Genomic DNA, 27,310 nt, shown 5'->3' on the forward strand with positions numbered 1-27,310 from the left:
GACGAGTTGAAAATGAGTGATAAGACGAAGAAGGGAGAGCAAGCCAAATGGCAATCCCATCTAACATTGTCAGACTAAAGTTCGATCACAGTAAGTATTCAAACTTGTGAGTGAGTGGTTGTAGAAGCGGTAGTGTGCAAAATCCGTCTAACATCAAAACAAAAGTGAAAATACATACATATACAATATATATATATATAATAAAATTATAACATTTCATTTATATAATTTGTTTAATTATATTAAACTTTAGGATTATTGGCGGCTTAATGTTCTTCTCAATTAAGTGATTTAATTTCTTATCTTAGTATATTAATCAACTTATTCCTGTACATCAATTTCTCACACTTGCTGATGAGGAGGACTAAGACAAATAGAAACTACACTCATCGTTAAAATACTATATGCAAAATATGTTTTATGATTTGCAATCGGTAAGAAGTATAATGATTTTCCTGTGTAAATAATTGGGTTACATTGTTTTTTTTTTTTGACTCACATTATCTACATATGTACATATATACTTATTGGCCCGACAGCTGCAATGTGCTAGTGATAACAATTATTGTAGTACCGTACAAAAATATGGCAAGCGTACTCATCTGCGGTTACGTTCGATCCCTTTTAGGTGTGCATATGTACATATGTTTGTACATACTATGTCATAATAATTACAATTTATAATTGTTTTTTAAATTATGATCCCAACTCATTCCTTTTAAATTACATGAGTTTACTATTTTTAGCCATCATGAGTAAGAAAAACAATCTTGTGTTATTGCAAATTTAGTTATTTCGTTAATTTTTGAATGTGGCATACGAAATGTTCGTAAGGGGTCGATGTTTTTTACTTGTGTTTGTTTTATGGCTGTCGCTTCACGCTTGATATTTGTTAATCGTTCAGAAAACGCTTATCGCGCTCTACCGGCAGTTGCCCTCCACCTAAATACATTGTTATTTGACGTTCTTTGTTGATAAGTTTCCTCAACTTATGAGTACAACCAACATTATTTTTTCTTTTAACACGTGTCACAATCACCATCCACTTAACTTAATATCCGCTACAACACTTCGGTAAATTTTCTTTCTCTCAGAGACGACCATAGAGCTAGCTACTACTACTTTCGCCACAATTGTAATTACTGTTTCGCTACAAATGCAACGCAATTGTGGATATACATACATATATTCCTTATATTTATAAACCAAATTGTCAAAACTATTTAATATGTTGATACCTTTACTTTGGTTTATTTTCGAGTGTAGCAAATTTAAATGAATACGGTAAAGCCTCGATGGGAAAAAACCGTAATCAGTTTTTTAAAGTAATAATAGTAAGAGTATAGCTAATTTTCTATCCAAAATTAAATATTTAATTAATGAGATTTAAAGTTAAGCATTGCTCCCGAATGAATTAAGTTGACTTATTGCTGCTTAATTTTATAAAGAACAAATTTTTCATAAACATGGCGCGGCGGCATTTCGTTTTTAAATGCTGCTCTCAGATGATGAAAATCGCATTTTTTGCCCGCATCTCCATATAAAAAAAAACATGGTAAAAAATGTTCGCGGCGGCATTTGTTCCGCAGTTCTCAGCACAAAATAAATAAAGGGTATCGATACTTCGATACTGGAATGTGTATGTGGTTATCAAACTGGATGTTCCACGGCCGAAGAAATAGGCTAACTTTTTTTATACCCGCTACCCACAGGGTAGAAGGGTATTATAACTTTGTGCCGACAGGAAATGTAGAAGGAGGCATCTCCGACCCTATAAAGTATATATATTCTTGATCAGCGTCAACAGTCGAGCCGATCTTGCCATGACCGTCTGTCTGTCCGTCCGTCCGTATGAACACTGGATCTCAGAGACTTTTTTCGACAGCATTTGTTATGTTTGCACGCAGATCGAGTTTGTTTCAAATTTTTGACACGCCCACTTCCGCCCCTGCAAAGCAAAAAAATCGAACACCAAACGTAATTTCAAAGCTAGAGCTGCGAATACAATAATAAACATAGTAGTTATGATTCCTGAAAATTTGGTTGCGATCAGATAAAAATTGTGGAAGTTATTAAAGAAATACTTTTATATGGGCAAAAACGCGTACTTACTAGGGGTCTTAGTTGCTTTGGCCGACAATCTGGTACATTGTGCCATCTATGGTATATTGTGAATGTGGTACTATATCGATATACCAAATAAACCATTTGATATATTTGTAGTATTTTCGGTATATTTTTAAAATAACGCAATATTTTGCTTTTATTAAAAATGGGTAGCGGGTATCTCACAGTCCAGCACACTCGACTGTAACTTTCTAACTTGTTTCGCATTAATATCGGCTAAGCGATTACATGGAAAGGTATGATAAATTTCAAAACAATAAAAATATAGCGTGTGGAGGCATTTTCTTGTGAAAAGAAATACACAAAATAAATAAAGGGTAACGATGCTAAAATAAATGTGGATGTCAATCGGATGTTCCACAAACTAAACAATAGATAACCAATTTTTTTCTTTCGGAAACTGTCGCAATGGAAATTTAAAGACCTAATCATAGATATATGTAGCTCCCAATCAGTGTTGCCAACTCTTAGTGTTCATTAATAGCAGTGAAGTCTAAAACAAATAGCTAAAGATAGCTAGATTTCTTCAAAAATAGTAAATTAAAATAGTCGTTAGTTTTAAATAACAAAATCTTATATTTTTGTTCAAACAAAAACAACGATTACTGTCAAATTCTAAACTATTAAAAATTAAATTATAACAAGTAAGAAAGTTACAGTCGAGTGTGCTCGACTGTGACATACCCGCTACCCATTTTTAATAAAGGCAAAATATTGCGGTATAATTTTCAAAATATACCAAAAATACTAAAAAAATACTAAAAATATACCAAATGATATGTTTGGTATATCGATACAGTACACCATTCCAAATATACCATAGACGGCACAATGTATCAGATTGTCGGCCAAAGCAACTCAGACCCCTAGTAAGTAGGCGTTTTTGCCCATACAAAAGTATTTCTTTAATAACTTCCACAATTTTTATCTGATCGCAACCAAATTTTCAGGAATCATAACTACCATAGTAATTATTGTATATACCAAAATTCGTAACTCTAGCTTCGATTTTTTTGATTTGCGGGGGCGGAAGTGGGCGTGGCAAAAATTTGAAACAAATTTGATCTGCGTGCAAACATAACAAATGCTGTCGAACAAAAATTATAGCTCTATCTCTTATAGTCTCTGAGATCTAGGTGTTCATACGGACAGACACACAGACGGACATGGCTAGATCGTCTCGGCTGTTGACGCTGATCAAGAATATATATACTTTATAGGGTCGGAGATGCCTCCTTCTACATTTCCTGTCGGCACAAAGTTATAATACCCTTCTACCTTGTGGGTAGCGGGTATAAAAAACATTTCCACTCTTTTTAATACTATGGAACAATTAAACCCTATGCATAGGTTTAAAAGTTAATCAAAAAGCTCTGCTGTCGATTCTTTCGCACTCACTAGCCGATCTCGTCTCACTCGCACTTATGTATTGTATTGTTAACGGACAGCTTTTGACGAAGGGACTACCTTGCGTTATTGTATCGTGTGGGGGACTTCGTACTGAAAACAGCGTTTTTCAGCTCGTTGCAATCCATATCTGAAAAAATTGATGACTTAACCAGGTTCACCTGGCTAACAACTCGTTCTACCATTGCATTTGACCATTATAAGCTTAGGAGCAAGACAGAAAGTGAAGCCAAATCGTTAAAAGGATTTTTTCTTCCAGCGTCTTTGTACAAATTAACTTCGGTCCAAAATAATGAGAGACAACTCAAGTAAATATTAGCACACTGATTCAGTAAAGGATCTATTTTTTGTTAAAGAATTTCGAAATATTCAATATATCTGCCTTACCTGGTCTTTAACATTTTCTACTCCAAACAAATATATTCTTTCCAAGATTTAAAAATTATCTGGTATCCTGATGTTAAAAAAAAAAAATTAATAAATTAGAATGTAACTGCATTCAATGAATACACATTATACGTTCTTAAATTGGGGATACTCCAACCAAGCATCGTGATCATTTTGTTTATATATTTTGAGAATTTTTCGTAAACGACCTCACAAACTCAAAAACCAGTGAATTTCAATGTATAGACGATAGCATTGTGATCGTGAAACAATGTTGAGAAAATACCAAGTACCCAAAAGTTACAAAGGGGTAAATAATATTTTAGTATTTAAAATACACAATTCGGTCACGCTGGGCGGTAAACGTGGTGTGTATGTATCGATAGCCACAAACAATGTCTCTATTGCCAATATATGATTTCAGAAAATTGTTAGAGCATTGTTTTAAATTCGACAATTTTTTGTCGACTTTGAATAAATAAATATAATCAAATATTACAAATTATTTAAAATAGTTAAAAAAATAGAAAATTATTTTTGTGAAATAGCCATAGCCAACATAACAGACTCCTGCAAAATTGAATGGTTTCCAGTTTTAGGCCGTGCAAAACAACTTGGAGTATCTATCTATGTATCTACAGTCAACGCCACAAAAAAAAGCCGCACTTTTAAGGGTTACGAATTTTTAACTTTCAGGGCCTGTGGTTTCATTATATGATTTCGGATTCGCCCAATTTTTTTTTTAACAAGTTAATTGATGGTATGTTAATAAAAGTGCATACCAATTTTTATTTTAAATTTGCTTTTAATATTAAAAAAAATGTTGTTTTTGGTTTCACCCCAGTTTTAATAATAGTGAAAAGTCGTTAAAACTAGGGTGAAACCAAAAACAACATTTTTTTTAATATTAAAAGCAAATTTAAAATAAAATGCACTTTTATTAACATACCATCAATTAACTTGTTAAAAAAAAATTCAACATATGCACTTAGTGGACCGGCTAATTACCGCCCATTTTTTTTTGAGGCGGTAATAGGTAAAGCTCAACCGTTGGCCGTTTTATGTAGTTATTATTCGTTTTAATTAAGACAATTCTAACCAACCCGTCGATACCTGCATACTACTGTAGTAGTATAAGGATAAAAGTTCAATTTAATCGTCTTGAGTTGATAGAACTATTAATGACATCTGGGGAAATTTGCATGGCAATGCCACTATCAGTAATATATTTACGTTTGTGTTTACCAAACTATCATGAGTCCATTTTTTATTTTTACAGTGTATGATTTAATTGAGCTGAGAACTGTCATCAAATTTTGTTTGCGGAAAGAAATTTCGGCTGCCTAAACGTTGAAGATATTGCGGAAAGTCTTTGGTGATTTTACCATGTAGCAAAAAATGTTTATAAGTGGAACAAAAACATCAAAGATGGAACGTGTTGATGACTTGGAGCGCTACGGATGAGGCTTGAAGTCATCAAATGAAGTGAAGAATTTAGTACTCAAAAATCATGGGTTGACTCTTACAGACTTTACTGATATGATTGGAATAGCAGAAAGATCTGTGAAAAGCATTTTCAAAGGTCATTTGGACCTACAGTTAAATCTCGTTTTGCTACTTAAAAACTAAACGCATTTCGTTTCGCAATCATATTCTTCTGATTTGGCTCCGTGGCGAAAGAAAGCGCTGATGGCTATACCGGAAAGGAACTATTTGGCATGCTTTGAGGACTTAAAACAAAAAATTACTTTAAAGGAGATGAATTTGATTTAGAAGAATAAATACAGATTTTTCATTTAACAAAAAAATTCATCTTACTATTTGTCGACAAGCTAGTTCTAAAGAAAAACGTTTTCGCAAAAGACTTAAAGAGGTTCCACTGTGCATCGTAGTTACATGATTGTGAAATTCTATAAAATTAATGAGTGACACTCATTTATTGGTAGTAGCGTAACCCGAGTTTTCTTCCGGTTTGTAGTATCAAAATAAGAACTCAACACCTCTAACGGGTGTTTCAATTGGCATTCCAGAAGATAAAGCACTCAATTCTGCTGTATAACAAATTCTCTAAACTGTTCTTACAACGTATTTTAAATTATCTTCAATCTGAATAGTTGTTAGCCACTCGAAAAGTTTTATTTGGCAGTTTCTGTTGAACCGCAGAGTAAGTCGAATATCGTCCCAACATTGAAGTGACGGAAAGACTATTAAGCATGTTCAAAAATCTTGTTAATGAGATTCGACGCATGAGATTAATGAGACTCGAACACCAAATTATTTTGTGTTATACGATTAAGTCGTTGAAGATCTGCACAGCTAAGAGATTGGCCCCTAGTGAGGACAACAGTGTCATCAGCGTATCGTATGTGTAGATCGAGTACAGTGTGTGACCAAGGACACTACCTTGTGGTACTTCCCTCTACTAGTAATGCCGTTTATTTATTTTTATGCATGATAGGATACGAAATAATTGCTTTGGGGATTGAAGCATAAGTGCATTTGCTGCCTTTACAGCGTGGATCTTCCTCTTGTTCCCCATTCCGGCCAATGTAGGGTCTTCAACATAATCTCTTTTATAGAAGTTTCATTCAGAGCCCGTAGAGGAGCTGGTGATAATGGAGCTGATGATGATGGAGCTTTTGATTATGGGGGTGAATTAATTGTCTAAAGGAGTGATGATGGACGATCTCTCTTTTTGGCGATAACTGTAGTTTGACATGAGTTTAAAAGCTCGGAAGCAACATCCAATTGAAAATTGATGTGCCAATGTGTCTGAATGTGTGATGTATCTGCAGTACAACATCCAACTGTTTACTAAACTTGAAATAATGCACCAGTATACTATGCGCATGTGCCATTTATTTGAACGATGATGGGTTTAAGAAGCATGTCCGCAAGATAAACCCCCAATTTATTTTGTTGTAACTTTTAACTATATCTGCACGAGGCATAGTTATATGCTTCTTTTTTTGCGGAACCATCTGTTGCATTTACTCATAGGATTTTTTCCTGCATAATTTGAAAATAATTGTACGCTCTTATTATCAAACCAATGACAAGCAATAAAGTTTTGCGTTGCTTCATATTTGAAATCGTTTGATCCTCGTCATCGTTTTAGGTTTACTGGAAATTTGGATAATAAAAATAGCAAGATATCTGATAAAATGGCCAACCCATAATTCTTGCACATTCCTTTTCCAATATACATAGTAAAATCGTATATAATCTCAGATACACCAGCTCTCGTAAACATTTTGAAGCTCCACTAGTGAGACAGGCTTCATTGGAAGATATTGCTTTAAAATATGTTGACCTAAGAAAATAACGTACTATTGTGTTATTCAGAAATGTATTCATAAGTAAAAGGTAACCTTTATATTCAATCACTTGGTCATCTACACTTTGGAATTCCTTCAGCAAAATTTCATTGATTTATTTTTTATAGCGTCCATTAAAGGCATTAAAGCACCTTGTAGAACTTTTCATATTCACGTGTTCCCTCCTTTTGAGGCATTTTAGAATTATCGTCCAAATAGAAAAACTGTTGAATTTTTTCAAATCTGTTCTTCGATAATGCATTTTCCAACGCCATTCAATAAGCTAGTATTTTCACAACTGCAAGGTAGTAAAGTATGCCAACATATATTTTTATTTCAGGCACAGTTCAAAGAAAGTACTTAAATATTCGATGGATATTTTCACCGTATAGCTGCATAATTCACTTTTCCAAAAAGTACCGGTTTTCATAAACTCTGCAGTCCCCCACTTCAAAGTTTTGAAATAAATTTTTTCAATCACCTGTACAGCGCTTTCATTTTCATTTAAATCTCCATAATTTTTGCTTCTAACAAATTGGTCAACCAAACCAACTTCCACATTTTGAGCCATGTTATCCAAATATTTCAAAGTTTCTTCTAAAATGTCGTCCATATTTTGATCTTCTTCTTTTTGATTTTGCTCGTCAGCCGAATCAGCCCAATCTAAGTTGGCAAATTTTTCAATCTCAGCTTTTGCGAGCATCTTTCGTCACCAGTCCTGACGTATTCCTTCCGGATTCTTCTCTTAATGTTAAGTATTGCTGAAGATTGAGAAGACAGCTCGATTCTGCGATGATCGCTTTTATCTCGTTGAGGCTCTGGTCCAATAAAGCTTATTATTCGCTATCCCATTAAAGATGTTGTAAGTTGAGAGTTGAGAATAAAACGTACAAGCTCCAATAGCCTGGACTTGACATATGCCAATAGCTTTCTAGGGATGATTTGCTCTACCTAGTGCGCTCTCACCATTCATTTTCTGCGGTGAAGTCTCCTCCTGTAACAAATTTGGAGTCCAACGATGATAGCATTTTATTAACTTTGGCTGTTGACCATGCATGGCTTCGAGCAAAATAAAATAAAGCTATCGTTATATTTTCAACGTTGACTCGAAGGACAACGCTCTCCTTGCACCTTCCATCTGTTGGTTGTTTCATTTTGAAAATGCACAATGTTATTATTTACTAAGAGTGCAGCTCCCCCTCGCCAGTTGCTGCTGGATGAATTATCGAAATAGGTGAAATATGTTATCCTAGAAGGTAAACATTTTGATCCGAGACGCAAAACAACGCTGAGGAAATGTGATATTTAGGTTTAGGTTTAGGTAGGACCGGCTGCCCCTATACGGGGCAAAGCATAGACCAGTGGAGGTCCGTAGCTGTACCGGTAGCTTATCTACGTCTCAGAAATCGCGCAGTATGGATGCATTTTTGGCAAAAGCCAGCACCATCCTAGGAGGTAGCCGTGAAACGTCCCGAAGATCGTTGTGGCACGGCGAATTAAGGTATTTCAACCGGAGTCGGGATAACGCTGGGCATCTACAGAGAAGATGCTCGAGTGTTTCCTTAACCCCGGGCTCGTTGCATTTCCTGCACTGATCACTGTTCGTGATACCCAGCTTTACAGCATGGACAGCCGACGGACAGTGACCAGTTAAAATGCCTAGCATTAGTCTGCAGTCTTTCCTTGAAAGCTGCATGACGAAATTGGTTAAGTTTTTGTTAGTAGAGGCACACATCAGCCGTGCAGTTTTGCACGAGTTGGCATTGCGCCAGCTCGCGTCCCACTGAAGTCTAGAGCGCACCTCAATTTCTCTGCCTAGAGTTCGCAGGATCGGAACATTGCACATATTACCGACATCGAGCCCCACTCCCTCTTTGGCGAGAGAGTCTGCGATCTCGTTGCCATCGATGCCCTGGTGGCTTGGGATCCAATAGATACGCACGACCGCAGATGCGTTCAGCGACTCTATTGCTCTTCTGCTGTCCAAGACAACTTTGGACTTGACCACATCAGAGTATATTGATCTTATTGCAGCCTGGCTGTCAACAAAGATGTTAATTGAGTTATGATTGCGCTGTAAACCCCGAGCCAATTCGGCAGCCTTGCCAATGGCAAAAACTTCCGCCTGGAAGATGCTGCAGTAGTCTGTGAGTTTATAGGAATGTTTGGAGACCGGGTCTGGACAGTATACGGCCGCTCCGACACCATCATCCATCTTCGACCCGTCGGTGAAGAGGTTGAGGGCTTCGGGAATGCATAACTCTTCCCGCCAGCAGTCCGGTTCCAAGAATATTGTTTTGATATGGTCGGTACTGGTAAGGGGGGGGGATAGTATAGTGATATTTAAATGTGATATTTAAATTTGAGTTATTAATTTAGTCATAAGTTTTGGGTCACGGAATCCATTATTAGATATACTCCTTTCGTGCAGATACTGGCGTGGTTTTTAAACGATTTGTAACTCTTAAATTTTAAAGCTTTCTGCGCAATGAGTCCACGGACATTTAAAAAAGCACACAGTTTCTATCTCCGTAGTTAGCGATGGGCGTTTTAGCTTATAACGTTGATGACAGAAGGAGTAGGGTAAACATATTGTGCCGAAGTTGAAGCAACTGAATAGGTAAGACCAGTACTAACAGCAGTCGTAGTAGTCGTGCAAATAGGTGTCGCCTTCAATTTTCTTTTTCAAATAATATCCGATTTTATATAGAAAACAGTATTTATTTTTCATTTCGGCAAGACAAACTTGCTCGTTTTGCAAATCGAAAGAAAGTTTCCCAAGTGAAAACGGGAGAACCAATTTTTTTGAATTTGTTTTTAAAACGAAAACGAAATGTCAATGTGAAAACCGGAAAACCCCCACTGTAAGACTCATAGTATGTAGGCGTTTTTGCCCATACCAAAGTATTAAATATTTTCTGTAATTTGTATCTGTTGGCTACCAAATTTTCATAAATTATAAAAACCATAATTAGGCAGACTATATACTTTATAGGATTGGAAATGACTCCATCTACCGTTTTCCACCTTAACCATTATTTATTTAATAAAAAAATAATAGAAATATGTGGTGCTATTCTTAATTTTGCAACAGCATTAATTTGTTAAATTTATTGAATAAAATCACACTGTTTTGCTTTTATTACAAGTTGCTGCCATACTTGTTTTAATTGGTATGTTATTTAACTGAGATACATAATTGTTATTATTACATTATTATTTATAAATAAGAATAAGTACTAATACTATAATATAATATAATATAGTGTTGTTTTTAATTTAAAACATCTTACGTTTGTAATCAATTTACTAAATTGAAAATTTTTTTCGTTATATCGTGGGAAAGGGGAAAAATAAATTTTAATTTCATTCCCCACTTTTTTATGCTTTCTCTGTTTTTTCAACGTGGTATCATCGTCTCGATTAGGCCACACTTGAAGAAATTCGACAAGCCTTTTCTCGAATTTGTCGTGACTATCTCACCGGACGCTGGAAGGTGGCAACCCCAGAGCAACTCGTGGTAAAACGGATTAGGTGAGTCAATGAACGAGCCAATATGGATAACAGTATATGATTTGATACCCTTTTAGTGGCGGTTTATCCAATTTTCTGTATTATGTAAGTCTCCCAGACTTAGACGACTTAGATCAGCAGGAAGTGTTAAAGATAGAGCAAGAGCAAAAAAATAAGCAAGGTAATAATATCATTAGCAACCAAGTCAAAGTTACAATCCCATTTGCTAAGAATAACAATATATACACTGAATCCAATGAGACAAAAGAAGTTGCTGTGGAGTCGCCAGAATCTTTAATTCTGGACATTGTTTCTGGTGGTGATGGCGATATTAATGCTGATGATGATGACGATACAGCTCAGAGGGCAAACCCGGCAAATAAACGACGACGTTTTGATAGTGACTGTGGGGATTCAACTTTCTTAAAACGTTTACACACCGCAAAGCAAGAACCTCGGGAGGTAGGTCGGAATTATTTACAACCTTTTACATCAATGTACAACAATTATAACATTTTATGTTTGTTGACAGGTTTTGCTGCGGATCTATGGACAAACTCATGGCGATCATGCTTTGGAAAGTATGATTACTGAATCGGTTGTATTTACATTGTTAAGTGAACGCAACTTTGGACCTAAGCTCTACGGCATTTTTCCTGGAGGACGCATTGAGCAATATATACCGGTAGGTATAGCCAAATTTATTACAGATAGTTCGCTTCTTAGAAATACACTCGATTTCGATATGCATTTCCTTCGGAAATTTATTCTCGTTTCCATATGGTCCATATTCGCAAAAATTTACTGGTCTGTGTATTGTCCCAATGACAGCACTATCAAACGTCGTTGTTTAATTGCCACGTTTTTAACGATATTTGGAGTATCATGGAACGGAAAAGTGTGAAGGGTTATAGTATTTTTAATTCGAAACCTTATAGAAATTTGTCTAATTAATTTGATTAATCGATGATATCATACTAAAAAAAATAAAAATTGAATATACGTCTATAATACTGAACATTAGCTGTGCTTCCTTTTCTGGAAGAGTATAAAAAAGGCTCGAGGTTGTCATTTTCTGTTAAGGACAGTGAATTATAAAAAAAAACGATTATGCCAATTGTCCAAGTGTGTCCCAAATGTGTCTATTTTATTTTTGTTTCTTTCCTTTTTGAATTTGAATTTTGAATGTTTTTTATTGCTCTCTCGCTTCGCCATAATTTTTGATGCTCTTAAATTAACATAACCAACTGTACCAACACCGGCCCCTATGAACGGCTGTGGCTTCATACAATTGGCAGAGCCGCCAGTTTGTGGATTGGCAGCTTGAAAATTCCACCCGTCCATCCTTGGATACACCGCCACGACTCGTCCCACCATCCACTGCATCGGCGGCTGGTTACGACGACGAGCTCTCCGACTTGCAGATTTGGCTGCGACTGGTCCTATTTGGCTGGTGCCTGCAGGTCCAGCACACACTCCCGGGACCATCGCTGCCAGAACGCTCGCCTGAGCGACGATTCAGCTTTCTATCGCCTTAAGCAGCTGAGACCATCCTGATCCGGGTTTCTGGACGCTGCCGGTGCCACCAGTGGGCCGCCCACCAGTAGGTGCCCTTGGGTAACCGCCTCGCCGTCGGTTGGATCTTGACTGACGGCTCCTAGCAGGCGGGAGTTGAGCACCGCCTCGACCGCCAAGGTCTGCAGCTCCTCGGCCGTGAGCAGAGCGTTGCCGTCCGTTGGAGTAGGTGCTTTGCAGACTTCGCACCTGCCTCCCATAGTCCTCCCAAGTGAGGAGCCCTCGGCGGTATGAACGCAAATCCGCATCCGCTTTTTGATGCGAAGTTGACTATCTGACTTGGTCGAATTCTCAGCTGACAAGTACTGATACCGACGATTAAGCGCAGTTTCACACTCACTCCGTAATGGAATCTTCGTGTAATCTAACTGCTCATCCCACTTCTTTTTTGCCACTGCATCAACTTAGTGCATGACCAGGTAAATAAGGTTTGCATTTGCAATCTTATCATAGCCTATCGACAACAATGATCCGTATATCGCAGTTATAGTGTCAATCAAGTTTCTCAACGCTGATGCGGAGGGCTGCGAAATCTTTGGCAAATTGAAAAGATCTGCGATATTTTCATTAAATATCAGACATTGTCATATGCTCTTTTCAAACTCGCCATTGCTTTCTCATAGTTGCCCTCGGTGACAAATGTTCTGCCTAGGCGGTTCACTATTTAATTTTAAATTTAAAAATTTAAGTACAAATGCTCTACTATTACGTATGTGCCAAGAATTTAAAGCGTCACTAGAATTTTGCAAATTGGCAGCCAATTCTGTTGTTTAATTTCAATATTTAGCGCAGTACCTGGAATTGGCGATCTGTAATGATCCCAGCCACTTTCCTGTGAGTATTCTGCAGATACAGGGTATCCTCCAGCGATGATCCTCCAGAGAAGACACAATCACAGCACAGCACTGGCACAGCACAAAGACAATATTTAAGTTTTTCGTTTAAATTGTAGCGACTGGCGCGAATTTGTTTTGTCTTTTATCTTAAAAGTCACTGGCGTTCAACAACAATTAAAGTCCACCCGGGGCCACCATAAAAAATAACAAGAGTAAAAATGAACCTAATTGTTGTTGGGCAACGAAAAACGATAACGAAACGAAAGCGAAAATGATGACGCGCTGTAGACTTCTGATTTTCAACTGCTTTTATAATTTCATGTTAACTTACATTAAGCATAACTTAACTAATCTAGCGAAGCGAGGCGAACTTGCTCAGAGATCAACATGAAGCTTTATTGCGCTCTCGCGTCGCCCTAATTCTAACAACTTCATTTTTGATGCTCTTAAATTAACATAACCAACTGCGCCAACAAAGAGTTTTCAGTTTTAAAGAATTTGTAGCTGAAAAGAAAAATCAGTCTCCGATTTTACTTCCTAACAGTAGCAATAATTTATTCTAAAGCCTCTTTCTATCTTTGTCGGGTTTTTTAACCGCATCCTTTTTAATTCTTGGTTATAAATTTTCCTTTAGTAGCTTAAATATTTGTATTTCTTATTTGTATAGGCCACCAGCTTTTAATGACACTTTTTATTTAGCTATTTTCCCATAATAACATTTCTGGCATGCTCTACCTTTGCGATCTTTTGATAGTTATTGGTTTTTTTTTATGATATAGTATTTCAATACTAGATTTAGATCTAGAGATCTAAAGAACCTACCATTCTACTCAACAAATTTCGTTAATTCATGGTGTTCTCGTTGTTTACGGAATACTGAAATTTTAGAAACTTGGTGTACCCCAGTATAGTAGCTTGGGTCCTCTTGTCGTTCTTGCTTATCGTTCAATAATTCACAGTATCACAATAAATTTTTTAAATCTAAATTGCAATAAATGTAAGCTCATGACCTTATTTAAGGTTCTTTTCCAGAGCTCGCAAATAGCTGTCGACCGTTTCTCGTTGTCTGCAAATAATTGTCTTTTCGAAAAGACTCAGAGACCAACCGATTTATGGGTTCTTGAACGAGATCGCTTGCGCTCAGACCGAAACCCTTTTTATACCCGCTACCCATAGGGTAGAAGGGTATTATAACTTTGTGCCGGCAGGAAATGTATGTAACAGGTAGAAGGAGGCATCCGACCCTATAAAGTATATATATTCTTGATCAGCGTCAACAACCGAGACGATGTAGCCATGTCCGTCTGTGTGTCTGTCCGTCCGTCCGTATGAACATCTAGATCTCAGAGACTATAAGAGATAGAGCAATAATTTTTTTTCGACAACATTTGTTATATTTGCACGCAGATCAAGTTTGTTTCAAATTTTTGCCACGCCCCCTTCCGCCCCCGCAAATCAAAAAAAAGCGAATAACATGCGTAATTTTAAAGCTAGAGTTTTGGTAAATACAATAATTACTATAGTAGTTATGATTCCTGAAAATTTGGTTGCGATCAGATAAAAATTGTCGAAGTTATTAAAGAAATACTTTTGTATGGGCAAAAACGCCTACTTACTAGGGATCTAATTTGCTTTGGCCGACAATCTGGTATATTGTGCCGTCTATGGTATATTTTGAATGCGGTACTATATCGATATATCACATATACCATTTGGTATATTTTTAGTATTTTTGTAGTATATTTGGTATATTTTGAGAAATATACCGCAAAATATATTGCTTTTATTCAAAATGGATAGCGGGTATCTCACAGTCGAGTACACTCGACTGTAGCTTTCTTACTTGTTTTCTATTCTGATTTGTTCTGGTTGTTCCAAGACCGTTTTGTCGTGTTCAGTGAAGCAAAAAGTCTTTTGCGTATTTATTGGTATACATACACACGCATAGGCAAGCAAATCGTTAAGAGTCTGTTTTGCAGACGAAATACATATATTAATTGCAACAACAACGAAAGTAAATGTGAAAGAATGTTGCGTTGAGTTTTTCGGTCAATCGGTTTTTTGCTGACTCTCATTGTGCGAGCGTTTCTCGTTCCGATCTTTACGCACTGCTCATTGAAAGAGCGAAATACAAAGTGCTCAACGAAAAGCGCTCAACAGAAAACATAAATGAAGACAGCAAGAGTCTCTTGCTTGCTCTTGCTCTCATAATAATAATTTTTCTCTACATGATACTCTTAAGGAAGAAATGAGTCTCCCAATAACTTAGGTATTCTACTTGATTGACACCTGCGTTGATAGGACGTTTTGTTCCAGAGTGCCATAAATTTTCTTCGGAAACCAAACTGCCACTTTGGAATTCGTCGTGCCACCGACTCAAGTTCCAGGATGCGGTTCAAAATAACCCTTTCTGTCATCTTTCCCAGTGCTGGAAGAAGACTGATTGGCCGGTATCCATCGACTTCAGTAAGCTGTTTCTCTGGTTTCGGTATCATAGTAATTAGCGCATTCTTGCAGATGCTGGGGAAATGACCCAGCCTAAGTATGATGTTTAGAAGTAGCACTATAAATAACAGTGCTTTTTTTGGTAGAAGCTTCAACTTTCTGTTATCTAGAAGATCCTCGCCAGGGGATTTTTTGGCCTTCAGCGCTTTAATAAGAAGCTCTACTTCTTGCAGCGTAACCGGTTATTCAGGCAACGTCATTTGGAATGGGGTCTCCAATTGCAGATCAATCGTCCTTCGTGTAACCTCGATTGTAAAGTTAAATGGCGTAAATCTATTTTTAAAGCTGTCTTCAAATATTTCATCCTTTTCTTAACTGGAGAAGCACCATCCACCGGTGGGGCTCTTAATTGGGGCTTTTGGAATTGCCTGCCTCTTCAGGCGACTTTTAAGTCTCTAAAGAGAGTAATTTGCGGATACATCCGGACTGGCTTCGTCTAGAATTCCGTCTATCTTGTCTTGCTTAGCTCTGGCAAGGGCTTTTTGAACACGATTAGACAGTCTTTTGTAGAAATGGTAGACACGTAAATCTCCCGTTCTTACTCTTCTTTTCATGCTCAGGAGCGCGGCAACATTTGGGGGTAGCAGAGCTTGACGATGCTGACTTTGAGAGCATGACGTTTGTGGTACCGAAAAAGGATGCAGCCAGGGATATATTACGCATAAAAATAGAGATTGCATCGTCTATATCTTCGGGACTGTTTATTTCCATGTTCAGATTTATTTTGTTCTCTAGATCTGTTCCAAAGTCCTCTGTTCGACAGCCATGTGGGAGAATATATTGCTTCCTTTGTTTGACCTGTCGTATTTGATGTAGATCTGCTATAACTGGTAAGTGGTCCGACGAGGGCTCATGTGAAAGTTGAACAGATAACTTGTTGGTCGCGATTCCATTATATATATATGAAGAAGTCAAGGGAGTAAGCTGTGTATTGTATGAGTAGAAAATTGGGTCTCCTGTAGCAGAAATTTGGTATGTGCTGCTTGTTATGGCGTTCTGCAATCTCTTTGCTCGAGTGCATGATCTTAGGTTGCCCCACCATTGATGTTTGACATTCAAATCTCCGCCTGCAACCACTTCATCAATGTTGGCTTTACTCCAAGGTTCATTAGGAGGAAGGTAAAGGTTCGTCAGGATATTTACACTAGCTGCTTGTAACTTTATCCATGAAATGAGCTCAGTCTGGGAGTGTGAAATACTCAAGCGACTTAGCACAGCAGTGCCACTCTTTGAGGTACCACTGGGATGATTTGCGTAATGTTGGTCGTAATCAGGTAGGTATATTTTTTTCCATGACGCATGTGCGTTTCAGTTATTAGCATTATGTCGATTTTGTTGGCACAAAGGAAAAGACGAAGCTCTTCACAATGTCATTTTGCCTGAGGTTTTCATCAGCATTGCGAAATCGAGAGAAGCCTGGTTTTACTGGTATATGTTCTTTACCCTTTGATTTTACCAAATCAGCATATGAGAAAATTGTGCTGTAGGACCTTGTCTTTGGAACAGCTCCGCAGTCCATTTACTGGTAATCTTGCCGGTGGCTTTAGTTTTTTGTTCAGATTAATTCTGACCTGACAGTCCTTAAAATTTGACATATGGCGTAGCTCCATTTTTGCCATTTTGTTAACATGCGGCACACATATGGCCGGAGGTTTAGGTGTTGTGTTTTTCTGCAGTTCATGTTCAGATTTACTTTGCTGGATAGCTTCTTCTTTTTTTTCTTTTTTTTTTGCTTCTTGGAAAGAGACATCATCGGAGCTTGAAATGAGCAATCTTTTAGTGAAAGTAGATTAACAGCAGAGCTTGATACGCTCGTAGCACTTTGCGTTGCCTTCGACACTGCCATTGCATATCTTGTTTGATAGCTTGTACTAGTAAATATTACAGAACTCGTTATGCAAGTACTTATAGTTGTTACTGAATGTAGGTGGCTAACGCTGTTAGCTAATCCAATTGAATTTTGAAGGTCTTTGGCCAAACTGGCACGCAGTTCTTTAGGTGTATTAGCTAATTTTTTATCATACTCTCACAGTCAAGCAGCTTTTTTACTAAACTGTGAGTGAGCAGACTCTGGTTCATAAAAATAGAATTGTGTGAAAGATAAATACAAGTTGGGAAGATTTGTTTTAGATATCTTTCTTGCAAGATGCTTTATTCGTCAAGCGCGTACCTCTTTACACAGCGAATATCAACAAGCGACAGTCATAGATGTTGCAGTTGGAAGTTATGCATTTCGGAATCACAGAAATTATCAGCGAAAAACCACGATAATTTTGAACATTGGATTTATTCCCTATGATTTTTCCAGATTTTTGGCATAAATTAACGGACAGCTTAAAAATTTAAAAAGCGGTTTACATATACTACCAGCGCAATACTTTTTCTCACAACCGCTCCATCTGGACCTGCGGGAAATACCGGTTTTATTGTCAAAAATATGATGTGAAAATAATATTAGTTTTTTAAACTGACACACATAGGAAGCTTAGAATTAGAATATTTAATAAATTATTTAATTAATAGGTGTTGAAGACAAAACTCTGCAGTAAATTGAGCTAAATTTTTAAGCGGGAACACTTATTTTAGATGAAGAAATTTCCCGTTCGTAGGATAAATAAAATTTGTCCACCTAAACACTGGCTCGGTATTTTGACATAATATAAGCCCGAATATCATCAGATAAATAAGCAGCAAGCCTTCACAGAAAGAAAAAACATGCTTAAATCAAGAAAAAATATTGAATCTAGATTATTTATCAAATTTAAACCAAGAAGGTTTATTCTTAAATAAAGATCGAAAATCTACAAAAAATCTAGATTGCCCAATCTTGATATTTTGTTGTTTAAAGAATGGAAAAATCTTAAAATTTAACCAAGCAAAATCTTAAATCAAGATCAAACTTTCTAGATTTAATATAAGATTGATTATGACTCAAATAGGAAGATGAAACAATCTCAATTCAAGATTATATGCTTGTTTCAAGAATGAAAAAATCTTAAAATTGAACCAAGAATACGAAACAAAAAACAAGTAAGAAAGCTACAGTCGAGTGTACTCGACTGTGAGATACCCGCTACCCCTTTTAAATAATAGAATTCTATTTTGCGGTAGTTTTCTCAAAATATACCGAATATACTGCAAAATACTAAAAATATACCAAAATATACAATTAACGGGAGAAAATACCAGATTGTCAGCCAAAGCAACTAAAACCCCTAGTAAGTAGGCGTTTTGCCCATACAAAAATATTTCTTTAATAACAATAACAATTTTTATCTGATCGCAACCAAATTTTCAAGAATCATAATTACTATAGTAATTATTGCATATACCAAAATATACGCAACTCTACCTTTAAAATTACGCTTGCTTCGACTTTTATGATTTGCGGGGGCGGAAGTGGGCGTGTCAAAAATTTGAAACAAATTTGATCTGCGTGCAAACACAACAAATTGTCAAAAAAAAATTATAGCTCTATCGCTTATAGTCTCTGAGATGTAGGGTTTCATACGGTCGGATGGACAGACACACAGGCTAGATGGCTAGATCGTCTCGGCTGTTGACGCTGATCAAGAATATGCCCCACCAAAAAATGGAGTAACAAGCGTAATTTTAAAGCTAGAGTCGGTTTTTTTGGTATCTACAATAATAACTATAATTTTTGTGATTCCTGATCCGTGGGTGCGATCAGATAAAAATTGTCGAAGTTATTAAAAAAATACTTTTGTTTGGGCATAAACGCCTGTTGTTCTTTTTTTAACATTAGTTTCACTTACTGGAATAACGGCAAAAACACTAAAAATTAGATTCTAATTTTAAAGGAAGAAAATTCCAACGTTTAAGATCAAAAAGTTTTCAAAGCAGAATTTGTAATCTTTCCAATCTTGAATCAAGATTTTAACCTTAAAATTAAATGTTTTTAATCTTAAAATACAAAGTGAGCATAAAAATCTTGATTTAAGACTGTTTTAACTTAAAAATTTTATAACAAATTTGTTCTTTTTAAGATCGAAAATATCTTAAGTCCACATTTTTTCAATATAGATTTTTTTCTCCGTGTTTAAACAAAAATTTGTTTAATAAGCACCGCGACTAATGTATTATGTACAACTAAAGTAAAAGCTTATGGGGATTATTTAATAATTAAAGGACTGATGTTTTTGACAGAGGTTTGCGCAGATTAAATTTTTTAACCATCTCCAAGTCTGCTGATATTTAACGACAGAAAGCTCATTCGAAGCAATGGATAGACACGTATTGGCCTTGGGAGACTTAGTCAAGAGTTTCATACTCTTAAACCCATAATCCAAAGACAAAAACTATCCCAGAGCTTTTTAACGGCCGCGTCAGTGCAATGTTCACAGGTCCACCTTAGCCGTGACTTAGATGCAATTAAATCAATAATTGGGATGTTAAAACCAGCAAATTTCTAGTAAGTAAGCTCGAGTCGAGCGAGACGCAAGATAGACAAAGGCCACTAACAATGTTAAGAGAAAATTCAAGTTTGACTTATTTGTTTTAAATTCGGATATAATGTAAATAATAAGTTAAGTTAAGTGCGTGCCCACACCTCTCCTGGTCCAAAGTATTATTGTGGACATCGAAATTGCTCCATGATAACGATATCTTGACGCTACTTCTCAAAGGCGTTCATCCGGTACAGATTCATTCCAGTGAATCCCTCTTTGCCAAATTTCTCGCAACAGCAATTTAGCGGTAATCCTAATGCAGCACAGGAAACCCAAAGGATCGAAGGTTGATATAAGCATGCGGAGAAACTTCTTTTTTGTCGAAGTTCGTTTGCCAGTCATCACGCATTTCGGAACTTTGTGGAATTTTACGTTGAACTTAAAGTCGATCGTTGCTGGCTTCACGCCATTGTACGCTTTTAGCTGATTCATATTTACTCAAAGCGTCCACTACGGCTTGCGAACTGGATGCAAATTGGCTGAGCTCGTATCCAGCTTCGGGAGGTGTCAATCTCAAATGCGACGTTAGATCGATAGCTGGTCGTCCCCATCACGCCATAGAAATCGTTGTGCACGTCTATCCCGTGCTCGTATAACGATCTGGTGAAACAACTCCTTGATATCGGCGCAGACTCCGACATCTCCTTCTTTGAAGTGATAGAGAATGGCTGGTAACGGATTGCAGTGTTGTGGACCCTTGTCCAGTAGCGAATTTAGCGATACATCGCCAACTTTCGCCAGTCGCAGTTTCCTGGCTTATTGGCAAATACCATAGCCACCCCAGTTTGGTGGCCGATGCATAGGTCCCGTTTGCAGTGTCTACTCTCTATTCACCATCCTAAATGAGCATGATCCAGTCCATTCAAAAGAGGAAGACGTAATCTGCTTCCAAACCAATTTATATTTAGCTACCGTCACTCTCCAGTTAGGTTCAGCTCTCTCCTTAATTCGTCATCGATCATCGAGACGGATGAACCTTCGTTACCCTTTGATAGTCGACTCCATATAGCGTGGCTTGTAGTATACGAAAGAGCATTCGTTGCAGCTTTGGGATTCCGATCCGTGGACCTTTTGAGGGCTCTCGGGATTGTCCTTCGAGCCGTATTCCTGCTTGAGTTCACTGACCGCGACTCATTCTCACTTTTGTTTGCGTTCACTGGTGGCGATGTTCTCCTGGAGGAATTCCACGTCTCGTGCAGCAATATGTGATGTCGTCCTTGACAGCCATCCACCAGATCATGTGGCCATCCCTCAGGCACGAGAAACATAGACGATGCTCTTGTACAAGTCGCTATAGAGTCGATGAAGAGGCCTTCTGAAATTTCTTGCAATTTGCAACTTTATGTTGCCTATCGCATATTGAGCCATGCTTGATCCAACGTTGCTCCTGTAGGTCTGCATTTACATGAAGCCAGTTATTGTGCACACAAAATTTGCAAATTTAGTGAGCCATCTACTGAAATGCGTGACATTCGGATAAACTTGCAGAGTGTTGGCATACCTGGCCTATTCAAGTGGATTTCTCCACTTGGTAGCGATTGCACTATGGGCAAAAAGTCCCGAATTGCGGCATTTTTACCATTTTTGAAGATAGAAACATGAAACTTTGTACATATACCTAAAAAATAAAGATCGAACTTCGGATTTCTTCTTTTTTTAATTGGACCACGCCTTCTTTCCCGCCCACCTTACCATGAGGTTATAATTTTCGATTTTTTTTCTAAAAATTTGTTTTAAAATATTTTAATGTAATATATTTAATAAAATTAAACTAAATTTATTAAATTAATATATTTTTAGCAAATTCGCATTTTAAATTTGATTTGGATCCATGCAAAATTAAATTAAAAATTAATTAGAGCCCAATATTATGATTTGTGACTCCATACCATGGTTAATAATTTGTTTTTAACTCCAACTCCAGGGAATCCAGCCGAAAATTTATAATTCATTATCCACGCTTTCTCTTACCTGATTATCATTATGGTCTACACATGCCCCTGTTGTTGGTAGCCTTTTTTATAGTTTAATCTTTGGCGTTCATTTAAATTTATAGTTGAAAGTAGTGGGTCAGAGGAATCCAATGCTTTATTAAACACGTCTGATACATATATGTACGTAGTATTCAGGCGGCTATTTTTCATTGCATGAGAAGGCTTATCGCGTTTGTACAATTTATTGCGCGCTTCTGACGCATTTTCCCCGAGAGATCCTAGAGGAAGTACGGAGGTTTCCATAATTTGGAGCCAATATACAAGTACTTTATGCAAGGTTGGAGATATTGGATACCACATTATGTTTTGATGGGCATACCTTATACTCACATTAAGCAGAAATTAAAATTATTATAAAAACGGTATGCTACAACAGTGGCACTGAATTTTCTGTTTCATTGACTAGTGAAAATGCAAATTTTCCCTTTAACCTTGGTTTTGCCTCAATAAATATTGAGCGTTTACGACCAGGCTTTTCGTGTGGAACATCATCTTAAGAAACTCAATTTTCAACGAGGATGCCAGCCATTGCGAATGTTTTTCTGTTGAATTCTAAAACAATGAAACAAAAAAATGTTAATCAATCCGAAAAACTGATTAAGCCTATCTTTTATTACGATTTGCTGCACATCACTTAAATCATTTTCACCGATATTTTGCAAATCTGCTGTAAGCAGTTTGTTGCTATATAATTAACACTATTATTATTTATTATTATTATATTATTTTATCATTATTTTTATTTAGCGCTGTCACGGATGAGCAAAGTTTTGAATGTGCATTTAGAGTGACCGTTTTTGGCAGCCTCGCATTCTTTGCCTATTTCTTTGGCGACAATATCCAAATCAAATATTATTGCAACGTGATTGTAATATATTTTTAGTTTTCAATTCATTATGCAGCTATGCAATTCCACAGTTTTAATTAAAGACATTTTTCCTCACGAGAAAATGTCTTACACTCTTTTTATTGATTTTAAATTACTCTTGTTTTTTCATGTAATCGCTTGCCGCTTAGTGCGAAAAAGTAGTTAAGCAATTTTTTTGTCTATGGACAGCCGATTTGACATCCACATATGTATTTGCTTGGTTCATCTTTTATTTTACTTTATTACTTGCTTTTATGTTTTTGGGTGGAAAAATGGCATCGCATGTCTAATGGTATTATTAAATTTATTAATACTAAAAACTCTTCTCAACATAGGCACGTTCCTTAACAACTATGGAAATGAGTAATGCGGAGATTTCAATGAAGATAGCAGAAAAAATGGGTGAAATTCATAGTCTAAATATACCTATGTCGAAGGAACCGGATTGGATCTGGAATTGTATGAACCGTTGGCTGACAAGTGTTGATAGTATTATCAAAGGAAAGATTGAATCTAAGCCTAATTCGACCGTACTTCAAAAGCAACGCGAGTTAATGGGTACTATTGACTATGTTAAGGAAATGGCATGGCTGCGATCGGTGATTGATGCTGGTGCCTATCCCGTTGTCTTCTGTCACAATGATCTACAGGAGGGAAACATATTACTTCGTGAAACGAATAGAACACGCGATACGCGGACTCCTCTGGAATCAATTAGTATTTTAAGGTTGGTTAGCATATTAACAACAAAATCGCATAATGTAAATTAAATTTATAATAAATTAGATCTAATTTTAATGAAACACTGGGTTATAGTTCGGATGGAAACAACCATTTAGAGTCAATGCAAAAGTGAGTTGAGCTCAGCATTAGATTAGTAATTAAAACTAACAATTATAGTCGGAACACTTCCACACATACCTAATCAACTTTTTCTTCATTCATTTGGCAGCCCCTCGTCTTGTGATGAGCTCGATACTACAGACGACTCAGCCAGTATTAAATCCGAGCACGAGCCGGATCTAATCATCATTGACTTTGAATATTGCGCCTATAATTATAGAGGGTTTGATTTGGCTAATCATTTCATTGAATGGACCTTCGACTATACCAATCCCCAATTTCCATATTTTTATCACATTCAGCAGCAATATTCTACGGCTGCACAACGTCGTGATTTTATTTACACCTATCTGAGGAAATTTCACGAGGATGAACTATATGAACCTACAACATCAGATCTTAATATGATCGAAACAGAGATACAACTCTTTACCATGCTCTCACATTTGTTCTGGAGCCTTTGGTCCGTGGTGAATGTGACCTCTGCCATTCAATTCGGTTATTGGGTGAGTTTCAGATAATTTAAGGTAATATTAAGACAATTATAACAAAGTAATATCGCATTGCGTCTAATTTCTTACAAACTTTTCTCTGCGTTCGAATTTTGAATTTTTTAAATGAAACGCAGAGTCTCTGCAGAGCCCGGTTTCTCTGGGGTAGCGATAACGATATTGATTTTCTTGCTTTTGTATCAGTCAGAAGAAGGCACATGGGAATTTCCATGGGTCGCGAACGTTCGTTCGTACGGGTTAAATTAAAAATAAAATTAAAAACAAATGTTTTCTGAAACTTTTTTTTTTGTTTTTCGATAGCATTTGTTTAGCTCTTTGGTTAGTGTAAATTATGGAGCTTATCGAGTTTTAATTTGCATAATATTGGCAAAAACATGCGTTCGCGAACGTACGAAAAATTGAAGTAATAATAATTTAATTCAATAAGTAATAAGTAATAAGTAATAAGTAATAAGTAATAAGTAATAAGTAATAAGTAATAAGTAATAAGTAATAAGTAATAAGTAATAAGTAATAAGTAATAAGTAATAAGTAATAAGTAATAAGTAATAAGTAATAAGTATAAGTTAAGTTATAAGTAAGTTATAAGTAAATAAGTAATAAGTAATAAGTAATAAGTAATAAGTAGTTATAAGTTATAAGTATAAGTTAAGTAAGTTATAAGTTATAAGTTATAAGTTATAAGTTATAAGTTATAAGTTATAAGTTATAAGTTATAAGTTATAAGTTATAAGTTATAAGTTATAAGTTATAAGTTATAAGTTATAAGTTATAAGTTATAAGTTATAAGTTCCTCCACAACCCATTAACAGCTTTTTATACCCGCTACCCATAGGGTAGAAGGGTATTATAACTTTGTGCCGACAGGAAATGTATGTAACAGGTAGAAGGAGGCATCTCCGACCCTATAAAGTATTTATTCTTGATCAGCGTCAACAGCCGAGACGATCTAGCTATGTCCGTCTGTGTGTCTGTCCGTCTGTCCGTATGAACACCTAGATCTCAGAGACTATAAGAGATAGAGCTATAATTTTCGACAGCATTTGTTATGTTTACAGGCAGATCAAGTTTGTTTCAAATTTTTGCCACGCCCACTTCCGCCTCCGCAAATCAAAAAAATCGAATAACAAGCGTAATTTTAAAGCTAGAGTTGCAAAATTTGGTATATATAATAATAACTATAGTAGTTATGATTCCTGGTTGCGATCAGATAAAAATTGTGGAAGTTATTAAAAAACAAGTAAGAAAGCTACAGTCGAGTGTACTCGACTGTGAGATACCCGCTACCCATTTTAAATAAAAGCAATATATTTTGCGGTATTATTCTCAAAATATACCGAATATACTACAAAAATACTAAAAACGTACCAACTGGTATATTTGGTATATCGATATAGTACCGCATTCAAAAAATACCATAAACGGCAGAATATACCAGATTGTCAGCCAAAGCAACTAAGAGCCCTAGTAAGTAGGCGTCTATGGTATATTGTGAATGGTGTACACAAAGTAGTAATACCACTGGGTAGCGGATATGAAAACCTATGCATGTACAATGTACATACATATGATACTTCTGTGATATCAGTAATAGCCAATGGATCCAATGTGTCTGAGACAATTTGCTTCGTATTTTTCTCTTCTTAACTTTCAATTACATAGGCTATCACTTGCCAGTAATCTCTTAAAAGGCATAATCAAATTATGAAAAACTATTTGGTTTGCATTCTGCGTAAATGTAAACAAAACATTTACTGACAATCGCCCTATTTTCAAACAGCTAAAAGTATTGCTGTTGTTATTGTCAGAGCAAATTAATTAATTTAACTGTATTTAATTTATTATCAATCTAACATAGGTTTTTTTTATTTTCCAATTTATGTAGTACAGAACTTTAAAAGTTTTGGGGCATCTAAGGTATGGTTTGAGAAATTTTCAAATCTCGAAATCCCTTTATTTCATCCGTCAACTTACTTTAACTTTAACTTGCAAAAGTGAGAATGATGTAATTTGACATATTTTAGAACTTGCAGGGACCCAGAGAAATTTTCAGATACACGAGATGGGGTCGGGGCCTTCTACTCTTTTTTCTTTTAATGCCCATTCACAATTAACTAAAATAAATCAGTAATCTAATAGATAATTATTAGCTATCATAATTATTTTTTTTTTTTTCATGTTACGCAGGAATATGGCATTGCGCGAATTCTAGAGTATCAGCAGCTGAAGACCAACTTTTTGGCCAAGTGATTTGAATACATCCATGCTGTTACTTTAAAATATTTTAAAACATGGAATAACTGGAACTATGTATATATAACGAAATTGAATTTAAAGGTACTGATGTGACCTTTTTTAATTATCCAGTTGAAGTTGGTTATTGTTGTAAAGAATTAGTTGAATTAACTCCATTAATAATTATATCTATATAGGAAGAAGGAGAAAGTTAATTTCATATAATAATACATGTGAATAATATTACCAGTAATTTTATATTAATAATGCTGAAAGGAAAGTCAAAATTACAATTGTATCTGTGATTTTGCTGGAGATAAGCAGAGAACATATTAGTTTAATATGATTATGCATAATAAGCTAAGAATAATAATAATGTCAAGAAAAATAAAAACAAAACGTAGAATTATTTTAACCAAATGTTTTTTATGTAATTTGTTATTTACCATTAATGATTAAAGAACAAATTTTTATATTTATATAAGTTTGTAAAAGTATAAATATTTTTGAGTTTATTTTTCATTTCTTTAATAAATGAATTTTTAGAAACAATTATCGCTTACATTTTTTGGTAATTATTTTATTATAATGAATAAATACATTAAATAAATACATTTACAATTTAGTATCTATAAATAATGATAGAACCACTAACCATATAATACATAGATGCTTTAACTCTTGAAGGCTAACGCGGGAAAAATTTGTGAATAGCGGCAATT

The 27,310-nt window shown here is 36.0% G+C and overlaps 1 protein-coding gene across 3 annotated transcripts; it reads left to right on the forward strand.

The window, feature by feature from the left end:
* The first annotated feature begins 71 nt into the window (after positions 1–71).
* On the forward strand, positions 72–27,008 carry LOC117577404 (choline/ethanolamine kinase). Of its 3 annotated transcripts, none has more exons than XM_052002110.1 (9): positions 72–90; positions 309–434; positions 10,666–10,772; positions 10,829–11,213; positions 11,284–11,436; positions 23,334–23,725; positions 23,785–23,850; positions 23,951–24,347; positions 26,541–27,008. In XM_052002110.1, the coding sequence occupies exons 2-9, from the start codon at positions 405–407 to the stop codon at positions 26,601–26,603; spliced, it is 1,593 nt and encodes a 530-aa protein (XP_051858070.1). In that variant the 5' UTR covers positions 72–90; positions 309–404; the 3' UTR covers positions 26,604–27,008. The 3 variants fall into 3 exon arrangements, with proteins under 3 accessions (XP_051858070.1, XP_034118209.1, XP_051858071.1); XM_034262318.2 differs by lacking the exon at positions 72–90 and having other exon boundaries at positions 251–434; positions 10,829–10,932; positions 11,020–11,213; XM_052002111.1 differs by lacking the exons at positions 72–90; positions 23,785–23,850 and having other exon boundaries at positions 252–434.
* Positions 27,009–27,310: the final 302 nt, after the last annotated feature.

This window comes from Drosophila albomicans, chromosome 2L (genome assembly GCF_009650485.2).
Source record: "Drosophila albomicans strain 15112-1751.03 chromosome 2L, ASM965048v2, whole genome shotgun sequence".
NCBI lineage: Eukaryota > Metazoa > Arthropoda > Insecta > Diptera > Drosophilidae > Drosophila > Drosophila albomicans.

Bases quoted from the DNA above. Each gene is read 5' to 3' on its own strand.
- LOC117577404 (XM_052002110.1), top strand. From the start codon at position 405: ATGCAAAATATGTTTTATGATTTGCAATCG. The intron at 435-10,665 runs GTAAGAAGTATA...CGTCTCGATTAG, and splicing joins TGTTTTATGATTTGCAATCG to GCCACACTTGAAGAAATTCG. The intron at 23,851-23,950 runs GTGAGTTGAGCT...TTCATTTGGCAG, and splicing joins CATTTAGAGTCAATGCAAAA to CCCCTCGTCTTGTGATGAGC.